Here is a 22193-nt window from a genome sequence, read left to right on the forward strand (position 1 = left end):
GGTAGGAGTTGTGAGATACAACAGTTTCCAATGGACAATAAGCTATGTGTATAGTACTACTGTGTGCAGTCTTTACTGCAGTGCCAATGGCACAAGATGGTGAAATAAACAACTTTTGTTAAAAAAATATTTCTAAATATTTGCCCCCTAGTTGGCCAGTACAATGTACTGATGGAATGTTATACATTGCTGAAAATGTGTGGGTTCCTCCTCAAAGTGTATTCCAGTCACTCACCGCCAAATATGTCTTTTTTGCTTCGATGTCTTCCTGCTTGAATGGGTTTATAGCCTCTGCCCAGTCTATACTGATAGTGATGGATATAATGCCCCCCTGTTTAGCTCGGTAGTTATCATTATAAAGGTGCCAAGCTTCAGCATGAGCTTTAATGAGGTTGTGAGCAGCCACATAAGGTCCAACACCAGGCCGTGAAGAAATTCCTAAACAAATATACAAACATGTTAAACAAACTCAACACTCATTTTATTTTGCGCCCATGTCTCCTTGTCGCTCTTTTATATCCGAATGACACTTTTTATGAGATCAGAACTTTGTTGCGGATCAGAGCGGTAAAACTTGCTGTCATTTTAAAGAGACTCTCCAAGTGCTACAACAATATATTATCCTTGTAAAGGTTATGTTAGAAAGAGGTCTTCTGTCCCTGTCACAGCTGCTGTTTGTCCCTCAGAAGGCTTTTAATCTCTTGGTTGTGGAGGACTCATTGTCCTGGTGTGAGGAACACGTAGGGAATATCTCCTAAGCCTTGGCTGGGAAGCACTTTGGTATCCACAGATGTAGACTGATATCTTGCTAAAGGGAACTCTGAGGGACTATTTGCCATATGGACCTCTTTCATGTCAATGCTCAGTATGCCTTAAATTTGGGTTGTGGGTAAGGAATTCCAAGTGGTATATTAATCAAACAATATTCTACACCCATTTATTTTTTGTTTTATTTTACAATGTGTATTACCAAGAGCAATGTAGCGAAGTAGGAAATAAAATATCTAATTCAGGAACCCAAGAATCCAACCCAATACGTTAAAAACCAATGTTTGCTATTTGTCTCACTTTTTAGTGAATAGAGATGCATTTAATTGTCTACAAATTGCAAACACATTAGAAACTTGTAGTTTTCCAGTTTGGCAGTAGATGGTAGTATAATTAAGCTTTGTGGGTCGGAAATGTAACCATTAAGGGGAAAATGTATTAAACAGGGTCATTCACTAAACTCAGCAAAGTAAAATCAGAATTTTCACAATGTACTAAAAATAATGATCTTTAAACATTCTCTCTCTCATCCACAGTCATAGCCAGGCTATTTTAGTGTACATGTATTTTTTTTAATGAAAAATCCTCATCGTGATGATATGAAATATTGGGCAGTGTTCTAAAAGTGGGTCAATCGCTATGGTAACAAACAGAATCAGCCGGGACATTTTTTCTTCTTCTTTTATCTATTTATTATTTATTTTGATATATAGAGAGAGAATAACCCCCTGCAGCACTCTAAGCTAATCAATGCTTCCAGATTGAATGAAATTGGCATTGAAAGTACAGAAGTACATCTTGATATAATCAGTATGGCCAAGGTGGGTGTGTGATTGGTATCTGGTCTCCAGGTATCAGAAGAAACCCCAGTGGTTGATAAATAGTGATGTACCGAACTGTTTGCTGGCGAATAGTTCCCGGCGAACATAGTGTGTTCGCGTTCGCCACCACGGGTGAACACATGCGCGGGTCGATCCGCCCCCTATTCGTCATCATTGAGCAAACTTTGACCCTGTGCCTCACGGTCAGCAGACACATTCCAGCCAATCAGCAGCACACCCTCCCTAGCAGACCCTCCCACTTCCCTCCCAGCATCCATTTTAGATTCATTCTGAAGCTGCATACTTAGTGAGAGGAGGGAAAGTGTAGCTGCTGCTCATTAGATAGGGAAATTGATAGCTAGGCTAGGGTATTCAGTGTCCACTATAGTCCTGAAGGACTCATCTGATCTCTGCTGTAAGGACAGCACCCCAAAAAGCCCTTTTTAGGGCTAGAACATCAGTCTGTTTTTTTTTTCTGTGTAATGTAATTGCAGTTGCCTGCCTGCCAGCTTCTGTGTCAAGCTCACAGTGGATACTGTGCTCATTTGCCCAGTCAGTGCCACCACTCAAATCTGGTGTCACAATAGCTTATGCTTGACATTTAAAAATATTTTTTTTTCATTGTAATAGATTGAATAGCAGTTAGTTGCCTGCCAGCTTCTGTATCAGGCTCACAGTGGATACTGTGCCCATTTGCCCAGTCAGTGCCACCACTCATATCTGGTGTCTCTATAGCGTGCTTTTACAAAGAAAAAAAGTTTTTCAGTGTAAGCTAATAGCAGTCAGTGTCCTTAAAGCGGATGTGTCAGGCCTTCAGCGTGTGCTCTGCAGACCTCTGCCAGTGTACTTTGCCAGTTGCCACTCATATCTGGTGTCTCTATGGCGTGCTTTTACAAAGAAAAAACGTTTTTCAGTGTAAGCTAATAGCAGTCAGTGTCCTTAGAGCGGGTGTCAGGCCTTCAGCGTGTGCTCTGCAGACCTCTGCCAGTGTACTTTGCCAGTTGCCACTCATATCTGGTGTCTCTATAGCGTGCTTTTACAAAGAAAAAAAGTTTTTCAGTGTAAGCTAATAGCAGTCAATGTCCTTAAAGCGGGTGTCAGGCCTTCAGCGTGTGCTCTGCAGACCTCTGCCAGTGTACTTTGCCAGTTGCCACTCATATCTGGTGTCTCTATAGCGTGCTTTTACAAAGAAAAAAAGTTTTTCAGTGTAAGCTAATAGCAGTCAGTGTCCTTAAAGCGGTTGTGTCAGGCCTTCAGCGTGTGCTCTGCAGACCTCTGCCAGTGTACTTTGCCAGTTGCCACTCATATCTGGTGTCTCTATAGCGTGCTTTTACAAAGAAAAAAAGTTTTTCAGTGTAAGCTAATAGCAGTCAGTGTCCTTAAAGCGGGTGTGTCAGGCCTTCAGCGTGTGCTCTGCAGACCTCTGCCAGTGTACTTTGCCAGTTGCCACTCATATCTGGTGTCTCTATAGCGTGATTTTACAAAGAAAAAAAGTTTTTCAGTGTAAGCTAATAGCAGTCAGTGTCCTTAAAGCGGGTGTGTCAGGCCTTCAGCGTGTGCTCTGCAGACCTCTGCCAGTGTACTTTGCCAGTTGCCACCAGGGGCGTATTAGCCGTGAGGCAAACAAGGCATTTGCCTTGGGCGGCATTTTCCAGGGGGCGGCAAAAAACGCCGCCCCCAAATGCCCAGGGCAAATGCTTTGTTAGCCTTGCGGCTAACTGACAAGCCGTCTGGGCGGGCGATCTGCTGGGCGGTGCTGGCGGGCGGCTGGTGAGGGAGCACTTCCTCTGAGCTGTCTGCTCAGCTCCCTCGCGCGCCGCAGAGTGAGGCTGGGAGCCGGAATATGACGTCATATTCCGGCTCCGCCTCCCAGCCTCACTGTGGGCGCGCGAGGGAGCTGAGCAGACAGCTCAGAGGAAGTGCTCCCTCGCCAGCCGCCCGCCAGCACCGCCCAGCACTGGACCACCAGGGAGAGAGGGAATCCGCCCCCCTAGCATTCCCAAAGGTAAGGAGGCTGGGGGGGAGGGGTTGAATAAAACCAGCCACTGGACACCAGGGAGAGAGGGAATCCCTCCCCCCAGCATTCCCAAAGGTAAGGAGGCTGGGGGGGGGGGGCGTAAATAAAATAAATAAAAAAGTGTGTGTGTATGTCTGTTAGTGTGTGTGTGTATTTCTGTTAGTGTGTGTCTGTGTATGTCTGTTAGTGTGTGTGTGTGTCTGTTTGTCTGTTAGTGGGAGTGTGTGTGTGTCTGTGTGTCTGTTAGTGTGTGTGTGTGTGTGTCTGTATGTCTGTTAGTGTGTGTGTGTGTCTGTATGTCTTAGTGTGTGTGTGTGTCTGTTAGTGTGAGTGTGTGTGTATCTGCTAGTGAGTGTCTGTTAGTGAGTGTGTCTGTTAGTGTGTGTGTGTGTTTCTGTTAGATAGTGTATGCGTATCTGTCAGTAAATGTGTGTGTGTATTTAGAAGGCGGGGCGGAGGAAGGGTTGGGTGGGGGTGGCGCGGGCGGGAGGGGGGCGCCTGAGTTTTGTCCTGCCTAGAGCAGCACAAAACCAGGATACACCACTGGTTGCCACTCATATCTGGTGTCTCTATAGCGTGCTTTTACAAAGAAAACAAGTTTTTCAGTGTAAGCTAATAGCAGTCAGTGTCCTTAAAGCGGGTGTCAGGCCTCCTTCAGCGTGTGCTCTGCAGACCTCTGCCAGTGTACTTTGCCAGTTGCCACTCATATCTGGTGTCTCTATAGCGTGCTTTTACAAAGAAAAAAAGTTTTTCAGTGTAAGCTAATAGCAGTCAGTGTCCTTAAAGCGGGTGTGTCAGGCCTTCAGCGTGTGCTCTGCAGACCTCTGCCAGTGTACTTTGCCAGTTGCCACTCATATCTGGTGTCTCTATAGCGTGCTTTTACAAAGAAAAAAGTTTTTCAGTGTAAGCTAATAGCAGTCAGTGTCCTTAAAGCGGGTGTGTCAGGCCTTCAGCGTGTGCTCTGCAGACCTCTGCCTGTGTACTTTGCCACTCATATCTGGTGTCTCTATAGTGTGCTTTTACAAAGAAAAAAAGTTTTTCAGTGTAAGCTAATAGCAGTCAGTGTCCTTAAAGCGGGTGTGTCAGGCCTTCAGCGTGTGCTCTGCAGACCCCTGCCAGTGTACTTTGACAGTTGACACTCATATCTGGTGTCTCTATAGCGTGCTTTTACAAAGAAAAAAGGTTTCCAGTGTAAGCTAATAGCAGTCAGTGTCCTTAAAGCGGGTGTGTCAGGCCTTCAGCGTGTGCTCTGCAGACCCCTGCCTGTGTACTTTGACAGTTGCCACTCATATCTGGTGTCTCTATAGCGTGCTTTTTCAAAGAAAAAAAGTTTTTCAGTGTAAGCTAATAGCAGTCAGTGTCCTTAAAGCGGGTGTCAGGCCTCCTTCAGCGTGTGCTCTGCAGACATCTGCCCATGTACTTTGACAGTTACCACTCATATCTGGTGTCTCTATAGCGTGCTTTTACAAAGAAAAAAAGTTTTTCAGTGTAAGCTAATAGCAGTCAGTGTCCTTAAAGCGGGTGTCAGGCCTCCTTCAGCGTGTGCTCTGCAGACCTCTGCCCGTGTACTTTGCCACTCGTATCTGGTGTCTCTATAGTGTGCTTTTACAAAGAAAAAAAGTTTTTCAGTGTAAGCTAATAGTCAGTGTCCTTAAAGCGGGTGTCAGGCCTCCTTCATTGTGTGCTCTGCAGACCTCTGCCAGTGTACTTTGCCAGTTGCCACCAGGGGCGTATTAGCCGTGAGGCAAACAAGGCATTTGCCTTGGGCGGCATTTTCCAGGGGGCGGCAAAAAACGCCGCCCCCAAATGCCCAGGGCAAATGCTTTGTTAGCCTTGCGGCTAACTGACAAGCCGTCTGGGCGGGCGATCTGCTGGGCGGTGCTGGCGGGCGGCTGGTGAGGGAGCACTTCCTCTGAGCTGTCTGCTCAGCTCCCTCGCGCGCCGCAGAGTGAGGCTGGGAGCCGGAATATGACGTCATATTCCGGCTCCGCCTCCCAGCCTCACTGTGGGCGCGCGAGGGAGCTGAGCAGACAGCTCAGAGGAAGTGCTCCCTCGCCAGCCGCCCGCCAGCACCGCCCAGCACTGGACCACCAGGGAGAGAGGGAATCCCCCCCCCCTAGCATTCCCAAAGGTAAGGAGGCTGGGGGGGTAAATAAAACCAGCCACTGGACCACCAGGGAGAGAGGGAATCCCCCCCCCCAGCATTCCCAAAGGTAAGGAGGCTGGGGGGAGGGGTTGAATAAAACCAGCCACTGGACACCAGGGAGAGAGGGAATCCCTCCCCCCAGCATTCCCAAAGGTAAGGAGGCTGGGGGGGGGGGCGTAAATAAAATAAATAAAAAAGTGTGTGTGTGTGTATGTCTGTTAGTGTGTGTGTGTATTTCTGTTAGTGTGTGTCTGTGTATGTCTGTTATTGTGTCTGTGTATGTCTGTTAGTGTGTCTGTGTGTCTGTTAGTGTGTGTGTGTCTGTGTGTCTGTTAGTGGGAGTGTGTGTGTGTCTGTGTGTCTGTTAGTGTGTGTGTGTGTGTGTCTGTATGTCTGTTAGTGTGTGTGTCTGTATGTCTTAGTGTGTGTGTGTGTCTGTTAGTGTGAGTGTGTGTGTATCTGCTAGTGAGTGTCTGTTAGTGAGTGTGTCTGTTAGTGTGTGTGTGTGTTTCTGTTAGATAGTGTATGCGTATCTGTCAGTGAATGTGTGTGTGTATTTAGAAGGCGGGGCGGAGGAAGGGTTGGGTGGGGGTGGCGCGGTAGGGGGGGCGCCTGAGTTTTGTCCTGCCTAGAGCAGCACAAAACCAGGATACACCACTGGTTGCCACTCATATCTGGTGTCTCTATGGCGTGCTTTTACAAAGAAAAAAAGTTTTTCAGTGTAAGCTAATAGCAGTCAGTGTCCTTAAAGCGGGTGTGTCAGGCCTTCAGCGTGTGCTCTGCAGACCTCTGCCAGTGTACTTTGCCAGTTGCCACTCATATCTGGTGTCTCTATAGCGTGCTTTTACAAAGAAAAAAAGTTTTTCAGTGTAAGCTAATAGCAGTCAGTGTCCTTAAAGCGGGTGTGTCAGGCCTTCAGCGTGTGCTCTGCAGACCTCTGCCAGTGTACTTTGCCAGTTGCCACCAGGGGCGTATTAGCCGTGAGGCAAACAAGGCATTTGCCTTGGGCGGCATTTTCCAGGGGGCGGCAAAAAAGGCCGCCCCCAAATGCCCGGGGCAAATGCTTTGTTAGCCTTGCGGCTAACTGACAAGCCGTCTGGGCGGGCGATCTGCTGGGCGGTGCTGGCGGGCGGCTGGTGAGGGAGCACTTCCTCTGAGCTGTCTGCTCAGCTCCCTCGCGCGCCGCAGAGTGAGGCTGGGAGCCGGAATATGACATCATATTCCGGCTCCGCCTCCCAGCCTCACTGTGGGCGCGCGAGGGAGCTGAGCAGACAGCTCAGAGGAAGTGCTCCCTCGCCAGCACCGCCCAGCACTGGACCACCAGGGAGAGAGGGAATCCCCCCCCCCTAGCATTCCCAAAGGTAAGGAGGCTGGGGGGGGTAAATAAAACCAGCCACTGGACCACCAGGGAGAGAGGGAATCCCCCCCCCCAGCATTCCCAAAGGTAAGGAGGCTGGGGGGGTTAAATAAAACCAGCCACTGGACCACCAGGGAGAGAGGGAATCACCCCCCCCCCCCAGCATTCCCAAAGGTAAGGAGGCTGGGGGGGGAGGGGTTGAATAAAACCAGCCACTGGACACCAGGGAGAGAGGGAATCCCTCCCCCCAGCATTCCCAAAGGTAAGGGGGGGGGGGGGTAAATAAAATAAATAAAAAAGTGTTTGTGTTTGTATGTCTGTTAGTGTGTGTGTGTGTATTTCTGTTAGTGTGTGTCTGTGTGTCTGTTAGTGTGTGTGTGTGTGTCTGTGTGTCTGTTAGTGGGAGTGTGTGTGTGTGTCTGTGTGTCTGTTAGTGTGTGTGTGTGTGTCTGTATGTCTGTTAGTGTGTGTGTGTGTGTGTCTGTATGTCTTAGTGTGTGTGTGTATCTGCTAGTGAGTGTCTGTTAGTGAGTGTGTCTGTTAGTGTGTGTGTGTGTTTCTTTTAGATAGTGTATGCGTATCTGTCAGTGAATGTGTGTGTGTATTTAGAAGGCGGGGCGGAGGAAGGGTTGGGTGGGGGTGGCGCGGGCGGGCGGGCGGGAGGGGGGCGCCTGAGTTTTGTCCTGCCTAGAGCAGCACAAAACCAGGATACACCACTGGTTGCCACTCATATCTGGTGTCTCTATAGCGTGCTTTTACAAAGAAAACAAGTTTTTCAGTGTAAGCTAATAGCAGTCAGTGTCCTTAAAGCGGGTGTCAGGCCTCCTTCAGCGTGTGCTCTGCAGACCTCTGCCAGTGTACTTTGCCAGTTGCCACTCATATCTGGTGTCTCTATAGCGTGCTTTTACAAAGAAAAAAAGTTTTTCAGTGTAAGCTAATAGCAGTCAGTGTCCTTAAAGCGTGTGTGTCAGGCCTTCAGCGTGTGCTCTGCAGACCTCTGCCAGTGTACTTTGCCAGTTGCCACTCATATCTGGTGTCTCTATAGCGTGCTTTTACAAAGAAAAAAGTTTTTCAGTGTAAGCTAATAGCAGTCAGTGTCCTTAAAGCGGGTGTGTCAGGCCTTCAGCGTGTGCTCTGCAGACCTCTGCCTGTGTACTTTGCCACTCATATCTGGTGTCTCTATAGTGTGCTTTTACAAAGAAAAAAAGTTTTTCAGTGTAAGCTAATAGCAGTCAGTGTCCTTAAAGCGGGTGTGTCAGGCCTTCAGCGTGTCTTCTGCAGACCCCTGCCAGTGTACTTTGACAGTTGACACTCATATCTGGTGTCTCTATAGCGTGCTTTTACAAAGAAAAAAGGTTTCCAGTGTAAGCTAATAGCAGTCAGTGTCCTTAAAGCGGGTGTGTCAGGCCTTCAGCGTGTGCTCTGCAGACCCCTGCCTGTGTACTTTGACAGTTGCCACTCATATCTGGTGTCTCTATAGCGTGCTTTTTCAAAGAAAAAAAGTTTTTCAGTGTAAGCTAATAGCAGTCAGTGTCCTTAAAGCGGGTGTCAGGCCTCCTTCAGCGTGTGCTCTGCAGACCTCTGCCCGTGTACTTTGACAGTTACCACTCATATCTGGTGTCTCTATAGCGTGCTTTTACAAAGAAAAAACGTTTTTCAGTGTAAGCTAATAGCAGTCAGTGTCCTTAAAGCGAGTGTCAGGCCTCCTTCAGCGTGTGCTCTGCAGACCTCTGCCCGTGTACTTTGCCACTCGTATCTGGTGTCTCTATAGTGTGCTTTTACAAAGAAAACAAGTTTTTCCGTGTAAGCTAATAGCAGTCAGTGTCCTTAAAGCGGGTGTCAGGCCTCCTTCAGTGTGTGCTCTGCAGACCCCTGCCTGTGTACTTTGACAGTTGCCACTCATATCTGGTGTCTCTATAGCGTGCTTTTACAAAGAAAAAAAGTTTTTCAGTGTAAGCTAATAGCAGTCAGTGTCCTTAAAGCGGGTGTGTCAGGCCTTCAGCGTGTGCTCTGCAGACCTCTGCCAGTGTACTTTGCCAGTTGCCACTCATATCTGGTGTCTCTATAGCGTGCTTTTACAAAGAAAAAAAGTTTTTCAGTGTAAGCTAATTGCAGTCAGTGTCCTTAAAGCGGGTGTGTCAGGCCTTCAGCGTGTGCTCTGCAGACCTCTGCCCGTGTACTTTGCCACTCATATCTGGTGCCTCTATAGTGTGCTTTTACAAAGAAAAAACTTTTTCAGTGTAAGCTAATAGCAGTCAGTGTCCTTAAAGCGGATGTGTCAGGCCTTCAGCGTGTACTCTGCAGACCCCTGCCAGTGTACTTTGACAGTTGACACTCATATCTGGTGTCTCTATAGCGTGCTTTTACAACGAAAAAAAGTTTTTCAGTGTAAGCTAATAGCAGTCAGTGTCCTTTATGTACTTTATGTATTATTTATGTATTAAAACCAGACTCTGCATCAGCTGTGTAATTTTCCATGGGAGTTTTGTCATGGACCCCCCTCCGGCATGCCACAGTCCAGGTGTTAGTCCCCTTGAAACAACTTTTCCATCACTTTTGTGGCCAGAAACAGTCCCTGTGGGTTTTAAAATTCGCCTGCCCATTGAAGTCAAAGGCGGTTCGCCCGGTTCGCCGGTTCGCGAACGTTTGCGGAAGTTCCCGTTCACCGTTCGCGAACCGAAAATGTCGTGTTCGCGACATCACTATTGATAAACCATTCCACTGAATCTTTACATATGTGTGACTAACCATGCATGTGTTTGCAAAGATCAGGAGGTACACAGAATGAAGTCTCCCATAGACCCACATACGGAGAAACCCACACTGACTGGTGTTCTTACCTGGAGCAAATATGCCATAACCATAACCCAAATTGGCAATGACGTATGGCTCATTGAGTGTTAGCCAGAACTTAACCTTGTCTCCCAGTCTGTCGAAAAGCAATCCAGAATATTCCTTAAATCTTTGCACAATAGTTTCATTCTCCCAGCCCCCAACATCTTGCAGAGCTTGCGGCAGATCCCAGTGATAAATTGTTGCCTGGAAAAAACATGCACGTTTTTAATATTTTTAAAATTAAATTTAGTTCTATCCCAGAAGAATAACCTTAGTGTTACTAAACTACTGCAAATAATTTTCTTTTACCACATAAAAACTGGAGGGACACTGCCACAAGTGCACCTATAGATGAGCCTTGAGTCGTATTTGTTCAAAGATAGTTACACATAATTCTGTCTATGGAAATAATGTCCCCAACCCAGCTCTTTTTCCAGGGTAGCTTATTTTATCTTTAAAGTTGCAATTCTTTGCTCAATTACCAATGTAGTGAAGAACCCAGAGAGAGAGTTTCTGCATCCACTATAAAGAGTGTAGAAGATTCTGAAATTATTTATTACCATTGGTGAAATATTGGCAGCTAAAAGAGCATCAACCAGTCGAATGTAGTAATTGAGTCCAGCTTCATTCACAAAGTTTGTTGTCCCATCGGGCAGGACCCGCGACCAAGAGATTGAGAACCTGTAATGGGTAACTTTGAGGTTCTTTATCAGTTCGATGTCTTCTTCCAGCCTGTAGTAACTGTTGCAGGCCACGTCTCCATGATCATTATTTGCTATTTTGTTTTCTGAATGCGTGAACGTGTCCCAGATGCTTAACCCCTTTCCATCCGCTCTCCAGCCTCCTTCAATCTGGAGATTGCAATCAACAAGTTATTATCTCAGTGATATGTATATGGTGATTACTGTTTTATCTGTCAGGATGGATGAGAACACAGAGGATATCATTAAAGACGAAGTATACAGTATCTCACAAAAGTGAGTACACCCCTCACATATTTGTAAATATTTTAATATATCTTGTCATGTGACAACACTGAAGAAATTACACTCTGCTACAATGTAAAGTAGTAAGTGTACAGCCTGTATAACAGTGTAAATTTGCTGTCCCCTCAAAATAACTCAACACACAGCCATTAATGTCTAAACCATTGGCAACAATTGTGAGTACACTTATAATATCCAAATTGGGCCCAATTAGCCATTTTCCCTCCACGGTGCCATGTGACTTGTTAGGTCACAGATGTGAATGGGGAGCTGGTGTGTTAAATTTGGTGTTATCTCTCTTATACTCTCTCATACTGGTCACTGGAAGTTCAACATGGCACCTCATGGCAAAAAAACTCTCTGAGGATCTGAAAAAAAGAATTGTTGCTCCACATAAAGATATCCTACACTATAAGAAGATTGCAAAGACCATGAAACTGAGCTGCAGCATGGTAAGCAAGATTATACAGTGGTTTCCCAGGATAGGTTCCACTCAGAACTGGCCTCGCCTTGGTCGACCAAAGAAGTCGAGTGCACGTGCTCAGCGTCATATCCAGAGGTTATCTTTGGGAAATAGGCATACAAGTGCTGCCAGCATTGCTGCAGAGGCTGAAGGGGTGTGGGTCAGCCTGTCCGTGCTCATACCATACGCCACACACTGCATCAAATTGGTATGCATGGCTGTCGTCCCAGAAGGAAGCCTCTTCTAAAGATGATGCACAAGAAAGCCTGCAAACATTTTGCTGAAGACAAGCAGACTAACGACATGGATTACTGGAACCATGTCCTGTGGTCCAATGAGACCAAGATAAACTTATTTGGTTCAGATGGTGACAGCAACCAGGTGAGGTGTACAAAGACAAGTGTGTCTTGCCTACAGTCACGTGTGGTGGTGGGAGTGTCATGGTCTGGGCCTGCATGAGTGCTGCGGCACTGGGGAGCTACAGTTCATTGAGGGAACCATGAATGCCAACATGTACTGTGACATACTGAAGCAGAGCATGATCCCCTCCCTTCAGAGACTGTGCCGCAGGGCAGTATTCCAACATGATAATGACCCCAAACACACCTCCAAGATGACCACTGCCTTGCTAAAGAAGCTGAAGGTAAAGGTGATGGACTGGCCAAGCATGTCTCCAGACCTAAATCCTATTGAGCATTGTGAGGCTTCCTCAAACAGATGGTTGGGGAGTGCAAGGTCTCTAACATCCACCAGCTTTGTGATGTCATCATGGAGGAGTGGAAGAGGACTCCAGTGGCAACCTGGGAAGCTCTGGTGAACTCCATGCCCATGAGGGTTAAGGCAGATCTGGAAAATAATGGTGGCCACACAAAATATTGACACTTTGGGCCCAATTTGGACATTTCCACTTAGGGGTGAACTCACTTTTGTTGCCAACGGTTTAGACATTAATGGCTGTGTATTATTATTATTATTTTATTATTTATATAGCGCCAGCAAAATTCCGTAACGCTTTACAATGGGTGGATTACCAGACACGTAAATGTAACCAGACAAATGGACGCACAGGAACAGAGGGGTTGAGGGGCCTGCTCAATGAGCTTACATGCTAGAGGGAGTGGGATATAGCGACACAAAGGGTATAAGTAGGGGTAATGAAATATGTTGCTAGAAAATTATTCACTGGGAACTTAGTAGGTTATTTTTGACAGTTGCAAGAGAGGAGTCATGGGGGGAGGGGGAGAATAAAAATCTGCTAACAGTTTAAATTATATGCTTTCCTGAAGAAGTGTGTTTTCAAAGATTGATGATCAACAGTGTCAAAGGCAGCAGAAAGATCAAGGAGAATTAGGATAGAGTAATGGCTGCGAGATTTAGCAGCGATTAAATTGTTGGATACTTTGGTCACAGCTATTTCAACAGAGAGACAAAGGCGGAATTCAGACTGAAGTGGGTCAAGCAGAGAGTTGGATTCGTGGAAGTCTGTCAATCTCGCAGATACAACACTCTCAATGATCTTGGAGGAAAACGGCAGTAGCGATATAGGGCGTTAGTTGGATGGGGAATTGGCGTTATACTTGCATGCTTGAAGGGTGAAGGAAATGTGCCGGGGGAAAGGGAGAGATTGAAAACTTTAGTGAGAGGAAGCGCAAGAGAGGGAGACAGAGTGCGGATGAGATATGAGGGAATAGGATCGAAGGAACAGGTGGTGGGGCAGGAAGACTGGAGCAGAGAGAAAACCTGTTGTAGGTGCGAATGAGCATAGAATAGTGGAGTGCCCTTTTTAGGGCTAGAACATCATTCTGCTTTTTTTTTTTCTGCTTAATGTAATTGCAGTTGCCTGCCTGCTAGCTTCTGTGTCAGGCTCACAGTGGATGCTGTGCCCATTTGCCCAGTCAGTGCCACCACTCATATCTGGTGTCACAATAGCTTAAGCTTTACATTTAAAAAAAAAAAGTCACTGTAATAGATTGAAGAGCAGTTAGTTGTCTGCCAGCTTCTGTGTCAGGTTCAGTGGATACTGTGCCCATTTGCCCAGTGCCAACACTCATATCTGGTGTCACAATAGCTTAAGCTTGACATTTAAAAATATATATATTTTTTTCACTGTAATAGATTGAATAGCAGTTAGTTATCTGCAAGCGTCTGGGTGTCAGGCCTCCTTCAGCGTGTGCTCTGCAGACCTCTGCCAGTGTACTTTGCCAGTTGCCACTCATATCTGGTGTCTCTATAGTGTGCTTTTACAAAGAAAAAAAGTTTTTCAGTGTAAGCTAATAGCAGTCAGTGTCCTTAAAGCGGGTGTCAGGCCTCCTTCAGCGTGTACTCTGCAGACCTCTGCCCGTGTACTTTGCCAGTTGCCACTCATATCTGGTGTCTCTATAGCGTGCTTTTACAAAGAAAAAAAGTTTTTCAGTGTAAGCTAATAGCAGTCAGTGTCCTTAAAGCGGGTGTCAGGCCTCCTTCAGCGTGTGCTCTGCAGACCTCTGCCCGTGTACTTTGCCAGTTGCCACTCATATCTGGTGTCTCTATAGCGTGCTTTTACAAAGAAAAAAAGTTTTTTAGTGTAAGCTAATAGCAGTCAGTGTCCTTAAAGCGGGTGTCAGGCCTCCTTCAGCGTGTGCTCTGCAGACCTCTGCCCGTGTACTTTGCCAGTTGCCACTCATATCTGGTGTCTCTATAGCGTGCTTTTACAAAGAAAAAAAGTTTTTCAGTGTAAGCTAATAGCAGTCAGTGTCCTTAAAGCGGGTGTCAGGCCTCCTTCAGCGTGTGCTCTGCAGACCTCTGCCCGTGTACTTTGCCAGTTGCCACTCATATCTGGTGTCTCTATAGTGTGCTTTTACAAAGAAAAAAAGTTTTTCAGTGTAAGCTAATAGCAGTCAGTGTCCTTAAAGCGGGTGTCAGGCCTCCTTCAGCGTGTGCTCTGCAGACCTCTGCCCGTGTACTTTGCCAGTTGCCACTCATATCTGGTGTCTCTATAGCGTGCTTTTACAAAGAAAAAAAGTTTTTCAGTGTAAGCTAATAGCAGTCAGTGTCCTTAAAGCGGGTGTCAGGCCTCCTTCAGCGTGTGCTCTGCAGACCTCTGCCCGTGTACTTTGCCAGTTGCCACTCATATCTGGTGTCTCTATAGCGTGCTTTTACAAAGAAAAAAAGTTTTTCAGTGTAAGCTAATAGCAGTCAGTGTCCTTAAAGCGGGTATCAGGCCTCCTTCAGCGTGTGCTCTGCAGACCTCTGCCCGTGTACTTTGCCAGTTGCCACTCATATCTGGTGTCTCTATAGTGTGCTTTTACAAAGAAAAAACGTTTTTCAGTGTAAGCTAATAGCAGTTAGTGTCCTTAAAGCGGGTGTGTCAGGCCTTCAGCGTGTGCTCTGCAGACCCCTGCCAGTGTACTTTGACAGTTGCCACTCATATCTGGTGTCTCTATAGCGTGCTTTTACAAAGAAAAAAGTTTTCCAGTGTAAGCTAATAGCAGTCAGTGTCCTTAAAGCGGGTGTGTCAAGCCTTCAGCATGTGCTCTACAGACCTCTGCCAGTGTACTTTGACACTCATATCTGGTGTCACAATAGCGTGCATTTAAAACCAAAAAACTTTTTCACTGTTATAGATTGAATAGCAGTTAGTTGTCTCAAAGCGTCTGTGTGTCAGGCCTACAACGTGTACTCTGCCAACCTTTGCCAGTTCACAGTGCCACTCATATCTCGTGTCCCAATAGCTTGCATTTAAAAACCAAAACACTTTTTTCACTGTTATAGATTGAATAGTCTGTGAGTCAGGCCTGCTCATCTGCCCACAGTCAGGTGTCTTTAGAGGACATGTTTGAGTGTAAGAAGCCAATGTCAGAAAGTCACCCCCTTGCCCGGCGTCTGACAGCTGGCTTGTCTGTACTATTAGTCCGCCAGCTTTTACCATACAAGCTGGTGGAGTCTGAGGCGTTAAAACAATTTGTAGCTATTGGGACACCGCAGTGGAAGGTACCCGGCCGAAATTTCTTTTCACAAAAGGCAATCCCCAACCTGTACTCGATTGTGCAAAAGGAAGTAATGTCATCTCTGGTACACAGTGTTGGGGCAAGGGTCCATCTGACCACTGATACCTGGTCTGCAAAGCATGGTCAGGGCAGGTATATCATCTACACTGCGCATTGGGTAAACCTGCTGACGGCTGCCAAGCATGGAATGCATGGCTCTGCAGAGGAGTTGGTGACACCGCCACGACTTGCAGGCAGGCCTGCTGCCACCTCCTCTACTCCTCCTACTCCATCCTCTTCCATAACCTCCTTGGCTTAGTCCTCTTCTGCTGCTGCGTCTTGCTCCACATCAACGGCACCCCCCCAGCTCCCCAGGTACTATTCCACATCCCGGATACGGCAGTGTCACGCCGTCTTGGGTTTGACTTGCTTGAAAGCAGAGAGTCACACCGGAGAAGCACTCCTGTCCACCCTGAACGCACAGGTGGAAAAGTGGCTGACTCCGCAGCAACTGGAGATCGGTAAAGTGGTTTGTGACAACGGAACAAATTTGTTGGCGGCATTGAAGTTGGGCAAGTTGACACATGTGCCGTGCATGGCACATGTGTGTAATCTGATCGTACAACGCTTTGTGCATAAGTACACAGGCTTACAGGATGTCCTTCTTGTCTCTGTACTTAACTGCCAACAGCTCCTCTTGGCACAGAGCTGAGGTCTCCCCCCTTCGTAGCCGGGTGCGTGCAAGTTGTCCTGGGAAACCTGTGCTGTTCTTTTTAATTGTGCCGCAAGCTACTGTATCAAAACAGTACAGTAGCTTGAACAAAGAAACACTTGTATAAAAATTGTCAGTATACAAGTGGTACCCTTTGTTCATCAGGGGGAATATCAGGTCCCAGACAATCTTGCCACTGGTTCCCATATGTCCTGGGCAACCTGGAGGGTCAAGGTAGCTATCCTTTCCCTCGTATACCCAGAAGGCCTGAGTATACCCAGTCTCGCTATCACAGAGCTTATACATCTTTACACCATACCTAGAGTGCTTGGAAGGAACATACTGCTTGAATCCCAGCCTTCCCTTATACTTCATCAGGGATTCATCCACGCATATATTCCTTCCAGGTGTATAAGCCACTGCAAACCTGGCAGCAAAGTGGGTAATCAGGGGGCGGATTTTATACAGCCTGTCAAACTGGGGATGCTCCCTAGGGGGACACTGGCTGTTGTCGCTGAAGTGCATGAAATGCAGAATCATTTCATACCTCTTCCTCGACATACATTGGGAGTAAATGGGGGTAGAGCAGATGGGGCTACTGCTCCAGTAGGAGCGGATGGAGGGCTTCTTTATGATGCCCATCAGCATAGTCAATGCCCAGAATCTTTTACATTCTGGCACAGTGTGTATCTTTGCCAAAAAAGAGTCCGGATTTGTAGCTCGGAATTGATGGGCATATAAATTAGTTTGGGCGACAATGTTCCCCAATACAGGGATCCTTAGGACAGGTGTCAATCCATATCTGCCAAGTGACCCTATGTAGGGGTAACAGTCCCTATTCTGCTCTGTGTCAGTGTGTATCATGGTCTCTGAGGACGGGGAACAGTCTCTATTCTGCTCTGTGTCAGTGTGTATCATGGTCTCTGAGGACAGGTGTCAATCCATACCTGCCAAGTGACCCTATGTAGGGGGAACAGTCCCTATTCTGCTCTGTGTCCGTGTGTATCAGTGGCTCTGAGGACAGGTGTCAATCCATATCTGCCAAGTGACCCTATGTAGGGGGAACAGTCTCTATTCTGCTCTGTGTGAGGAAGATGAAAGGGAAATGAGTAGCTCGGCATCCAACCTTGTGCAAATGGGGTCTTTCATGCTGTCGTGCCTGTTGAGGGACCCTCGTATAAAAAGGCTGAAGGAGAACGACCTGTGCTGGGTGTCCACGCTACTAGACCCCCGGTATAAGCAGAAAGTGGCGGAAATGTTACCGAATTACAAGTCGGAAAGGATGCAGCATTTGCTAAATAAATTAAAAAGTATGCTTTACACAGCGTATAAGGGTGATGTCACAGCACAACGGGAATCTAACAGGGGAAGAGGTAAAAAGGCATCCTCCTCCTCCCACGACCACGCCATATCTGCCAGTGCCAAGTGACCCTATGTAGGGGGAACAGTCCCTATTCTGCTCTGTGTCAGTGTATATCAGGGGCTTTGAGGACAGGTGTCAATCTATATTTGCCAAGTGACCCTCTGTAGGGGGGACAGTCTCTATTCTGCTCTTTGTCAGTGTGTATCATGGTCTCTGAGGACAGGTGTCAATCCATACCTGCCAAGTGACCCTATATAGGGGGAACAGTCCCTATTCTGCTCTGTGTCAGTGTGTATCAGGGGCTTTGAGGACAGGTGTCAATCCATACCTGCCAAGTGACCCTATGTAGGGGAAACAGTCCCTATTCTGCTGTGTGTCAGTGTGTATCAAGGGCTTTGAGGACAGGTGTCAATCCATATCTGCCAAGTGACCCTATGTAGGGGGAACAGTCTCTATTCTGCTCTGTGTCAGTGTGTATCATGGGCTCTGAGGACGGGGAACAGTCTCTATTCTGCTCTGTGTCAGTGTGTATCATGGTCTCTGAGGACAGGTGACAATCCATATCTGCCAAGTGACCATATGTAGGGCTAACAGTCTCTATTCTGCTCTGTGTCAGTGTGTATCATGGTCTCTGAGGACAGGTGTCAATCCATACCTGCCAAGTGACCCTAAGTAGGGGGAACAGTCTCTATTCTGCTCTTTGTCAGTGTGTATCAGGGGCTTTGAGGACAGGTGTCAATCCATATCTGCCAAGTGACCCTATGTAGGGGGAACAGTCTCTATTCTGCTCTGTGTGAGGAGGAGGAAAGGGAAATGAGTAGCTCGGCATCCAACCTTGTGCTAATGGGGTCTTTCATGCTGTCGTGCCTGTTGAGGGACCCTCGTATAAAAAGGCTGAAGGAGAACAACCTGTGCTGTGTGTCCACGCTACTAGACCCCCGGTATAAGCAGACAGTGGTGGAAATTTTACCGAATTACAAGTCGGAAAGGATGCAGCATTTGCAAAATAAATTAAAAAGTATACTTTACACAGCGTATAAGGGTGATGTCACAGCACAACGGGAATATAACAGGGGAAGAGGTGAAAGTCATCCTCCTCCTCCCACGACCACGCCATATCTGCCAGTGCCAAGTGACCCTATGTAAGGGGAACAGTCCCTATTCTGCTCTGTGTCAGTGTATATCAGGGGCTTTGAGGACAGGTGTCAATCTATATCTGCCAAGTGACCCTATGTAGGGGCAACAGTCTCTATTCTGCTCTTTGTCAGTGTGTATCATGGTCTCTGAGGACAGGTGTCAATCCATACCTGCCAAGTGACCCTATGTAGGGGGAACAGTCCCTATTCTGCTCTGTGTCAGTGTGTGTAAGGGCCTTTGAGGACAGGTGTCAATCCATATCTGCCAAGTGACCCTATGTAGGGGTAACAGTCTCTATTCTGCTCTGTGTCAGTGTGTATCATGGTCTCTGAGGACAGGTGTCAATCCATACCTGCCAAGTGACCCTATGTAGGGGGAACAGTCTCGATTCTGCTCTTTGTCAGTGTGTATCAGGGGCTTTGAGGACAGGTGTCAATCCATATCTGCCAAGTGACCCTATTTAGGGGGAACAGTCTCTATTCTGCTCTGTGTCAGTGTGTATCAGGGGCTTTGAGGACAGGTGTCAATCCATATCTGCCAAGTGACCCTATGTAGGGGTAACAGTCTCTATTCTGCTCTGTGTCAGTGTGTATCATGGTCTCTGAGGACAGGTGTCAATCCATACCTGCCAAGTGACCCTATGTAGGGGGAACAGTCCCTATTCTGCTCTGTGTCGGTGTGTATCATGGTCTCTGAGGACATGTGTCAATCCATACGTGCCAAGTGACCCTATGTAGGGGGAACAGTCCCTATTCTGCTCTGTGTCAGTGTGTATCATGGGGCTTTGAGGACAGGTGTCAATCCATATCTGCCAAGTGACCCTATGTAGGGGGAACAGTCCCTATTCTGCTCTGTGTGAGGAGGAGGAACGGGAAACGAGTAGCTCAGCATCCAACCTTGTGCAAATGGGGTCTTTCATGCTGTCGTGCCTGTTGAGGGACCCTTGTATAAAAAGGCTGAAGGAGAATGACCTGTGCTGGGTGTCCACGCTACTAGACCCCCAGTATAAGCAGACAGTGGCGGAAATGTTACCGAATTACAAGTCGGAAAGGATGGAGCATTTGCAAAATAAATTAAAAAGTATGCTTTACACAGCGTATAAGGGTGATGTCACAGCACAACGGGAATCTAACAGGGGAAGAGGTGAAAGTCATCCTCCTCCTCCCACGACCACGCCATATCTGCCAAGTGACCCTATGTAGGGGGAACAGTCTCTATTCTGCTCTGTGTCAGTGTGTATCAGGGGCTTTGAGGACAGGTGTCTATCCATATCTGCCAAGTGACCCTATGTAGGGGTAACAGTCTCTATTCTGCTCTGTGTCAGTGTGTATCAGGGATCATTAGGACAGGTGTCAATCCATATCTGCCAAGTGACCCTATGTAGGGGGAACAGTCCCTATTCTACTCTGTGTCCGTGTGCATCAGGGGCTCTGAGGACAGGTGTCAATCCATATGTCAAGGTGTCAATATGTCATATGTCAGGTGTCAATCCATATCCATTGTGATTTAGGAATGTTAGGTGATTTCTGCCCTTTATGTATTAAAACCAGACTCTGCATCAACTGTGTAATTTTCCATGGGAGTTTTGCCATGGATCCCCATCCGGCATGCCACAGTCCAGGTGTTAGTCCCCTTGAAACAACTTTTCCATCACTTTTGTGGCCAGAAACAGTCCCTGTGGGTTTTAAAATTCGCCTGCCCATTGAAGTCAATGGCGGTTCGCCCGGTTCGCGAACGTTTGCGGAAGTTCCCGTTCGCCGTTCGCGAACCGAAAATTTCGTGTTCGCGACATCACTAGTTGTCACATGAAAAGATATAATAAAATATTTACAAAATTGTGAGGGGTATGCTCACTTTTGCGAGATACAATAAGTTCATGTGAGGAAATATATATATGTATATATACAGTATTTATGTAGGGAGCTTGCTTATAGGAGACAGGTGACTCATTCAATTTATAACATTCTAACAAATCCTACCGATTTCATTAGAATGTTTAGGAAATATTTGAGGTGGCATTATAAAATGCCACTGGCCCCATCGTTTAAAAATATATTAACAAGGACTAGCTAAGGAAAAGCCCAATGTTAGAAATTCTGTTTTGAAATGTTTGTTAAAGCATTTCTGTCACCTCAAACTTACCTTTCTCCTATTGTTTCCTCTTCTATTCCACGTTTAGAAGTGTTCTTCTTTTCTCAATTTCTAATCTATTTCTCTTAAGTCACAGTAGGGACTATTTTGTATTATGTATTTTTGCTACACGTGACAGTTTTGACAAACGGTGGACTTTAAGACAAGCTCCACTTCCATTATCAAGTTTGTCAAACTAACAGAAGAAGTGGAACTTGCCCTAAGCTCCACCCTTTTTCAAGACAGTTTTTTTAAATTTTACAATAGGCAGCTTCTTCTAAAAGCAGCTGGTTATTTTAAAAAGTAAAATCAGTAGTATAATTCACTGCCAGACTAATTAGGGTGAAGGAGTAGTGCCTGCCAGGTGATTGTCAAAGGTGCTGGAGGACAGAACCTTGCTGCTAATCCCCCTATTAGTTAGACAGCATGGCAGGATTGCTGCTGTGCATGATGTGCTTTCTTTTGGTAATGCTTTAGTTGAGAGCCCAGAGAGCATCCAAAGCACGGTGGTCATGGGTAGAGAGGTGAGGATATAACCTGACATTGTCCCTGCTACTGTCCTACCCATCCTAAAAAGAGCCCTCTCTTGACCCGTCTTCCTTTTCCAACTATTGTCCCATATCTCTGCTCCCTTTCTCCTCAAAACTTCTAGAACGACTCGTCTTTACATGTCTGGCATGCTCTAATGGGACCGCTCTGATTAGAGTAACAAATTATCTAATCGCAGCTAAATCCAAAGGCCACTACTCAAGGTTAATTCTTCTAGACCTCTCTGCTGCCTTTTACGCTGTTGATTCTATTCTCCCAACGTTCATTCAGTGTCTTCTTTTCTAATAACACTTCCTCCCCTCTTTCTTTCTCGGTTAGAGTCCCCAAGACTCTGTTCTTGGTTCCCATTTGTTTTCTCTTTTTAATGCCTCTCTTGGCAAACTTAATAATTCCTTTGGATTCCTCTATGTCAGAGGTAGAGACTTAGCTGTTCCTCCATCCAGACGGCCTGATGGCTCCCTTTCCCACGGTCTATCCGGTCATGCAAGGCCGGCCGCGAGGGAGTGACTGCCTTTTACAGCATCTAGGCAGGAAGTTGTCATCAGGACACTCCTCCGGAACGACCTGTCACTCAATTGCTGCAGGACCAATCAGGACGCCTCGGAGGCGTGGTTACTGCTCTGAACAGGGTATTTAACAGAGCTTCTTTCATTAGCTCATTGCCCTGTCGTGGTTCTAGCTTGTTCTAGTCACTCAGTGCTTGTGTATTCTATTATCCCTTTTGGTTTTGACCCGGCTTGTTTACCTTACTCTGCTTATCTCTGTTACCCTTGATTCGGCTTGTCTCTCGCTTACCTGTCTTCTGTTACCCTCGACCTCGGCTTGTCTTTGACCATTCTATACTGTACTACTTACGTTAGTCCGGCCATTCTAAGGTCCGGTATACGTATCTGGCTACTGTTTGTACTCTGCGTGTTGGATCCCTGTCCCGATCCTGACATTAC

At 46.7% G+C, this 22193-nt stretch overlaps 1 protein-coding gene across 1 annotated transcript in view; it reads right to left on the minus strand.

Annotated features, from left to right (window-relative positions):
- LOC134571222 (lactase/phlorizin hydrolase-like) overlaps window positions 1-22193 on the minus strand; it is a 63909-nt gene that overhangs the window by 16997 nt on the left and 24719 nt on the right. Inside the window, exons 11-13 of the mRNA XM_063429392.1 lie at window positions 10505-10795; window positions 9950-10148; window positions 236-438 (exon numbers count right to left, since the gene is read on the minus strand). Of these exons, the coding sequence (XP_063285462.1) occupies window positions 236-438; window positions 9950-10148; window positions 10505-10795 (693 nt within the window). The remainder of the gene's footprint in view (window positions 1-235; window positions 439-9949; window positions 10149-10504; window positions 10796-22193) is intronic.

This window comes from Pelobates fuscus, chromosome 8 (genome assembly GCF_036172605.1).
Source record: "Pelobates fuscus isolate aPelFus1 chromosome 8, aPelFus1.pri, whole genome shotgun sequence".
Taxonomy (NCBI): domain Eukaryota; kingdom Metazoa; phylum Chordata; class Amphibia; order Anura; family Pelobatidae; genus Pelobates; species Pelobates fuscus.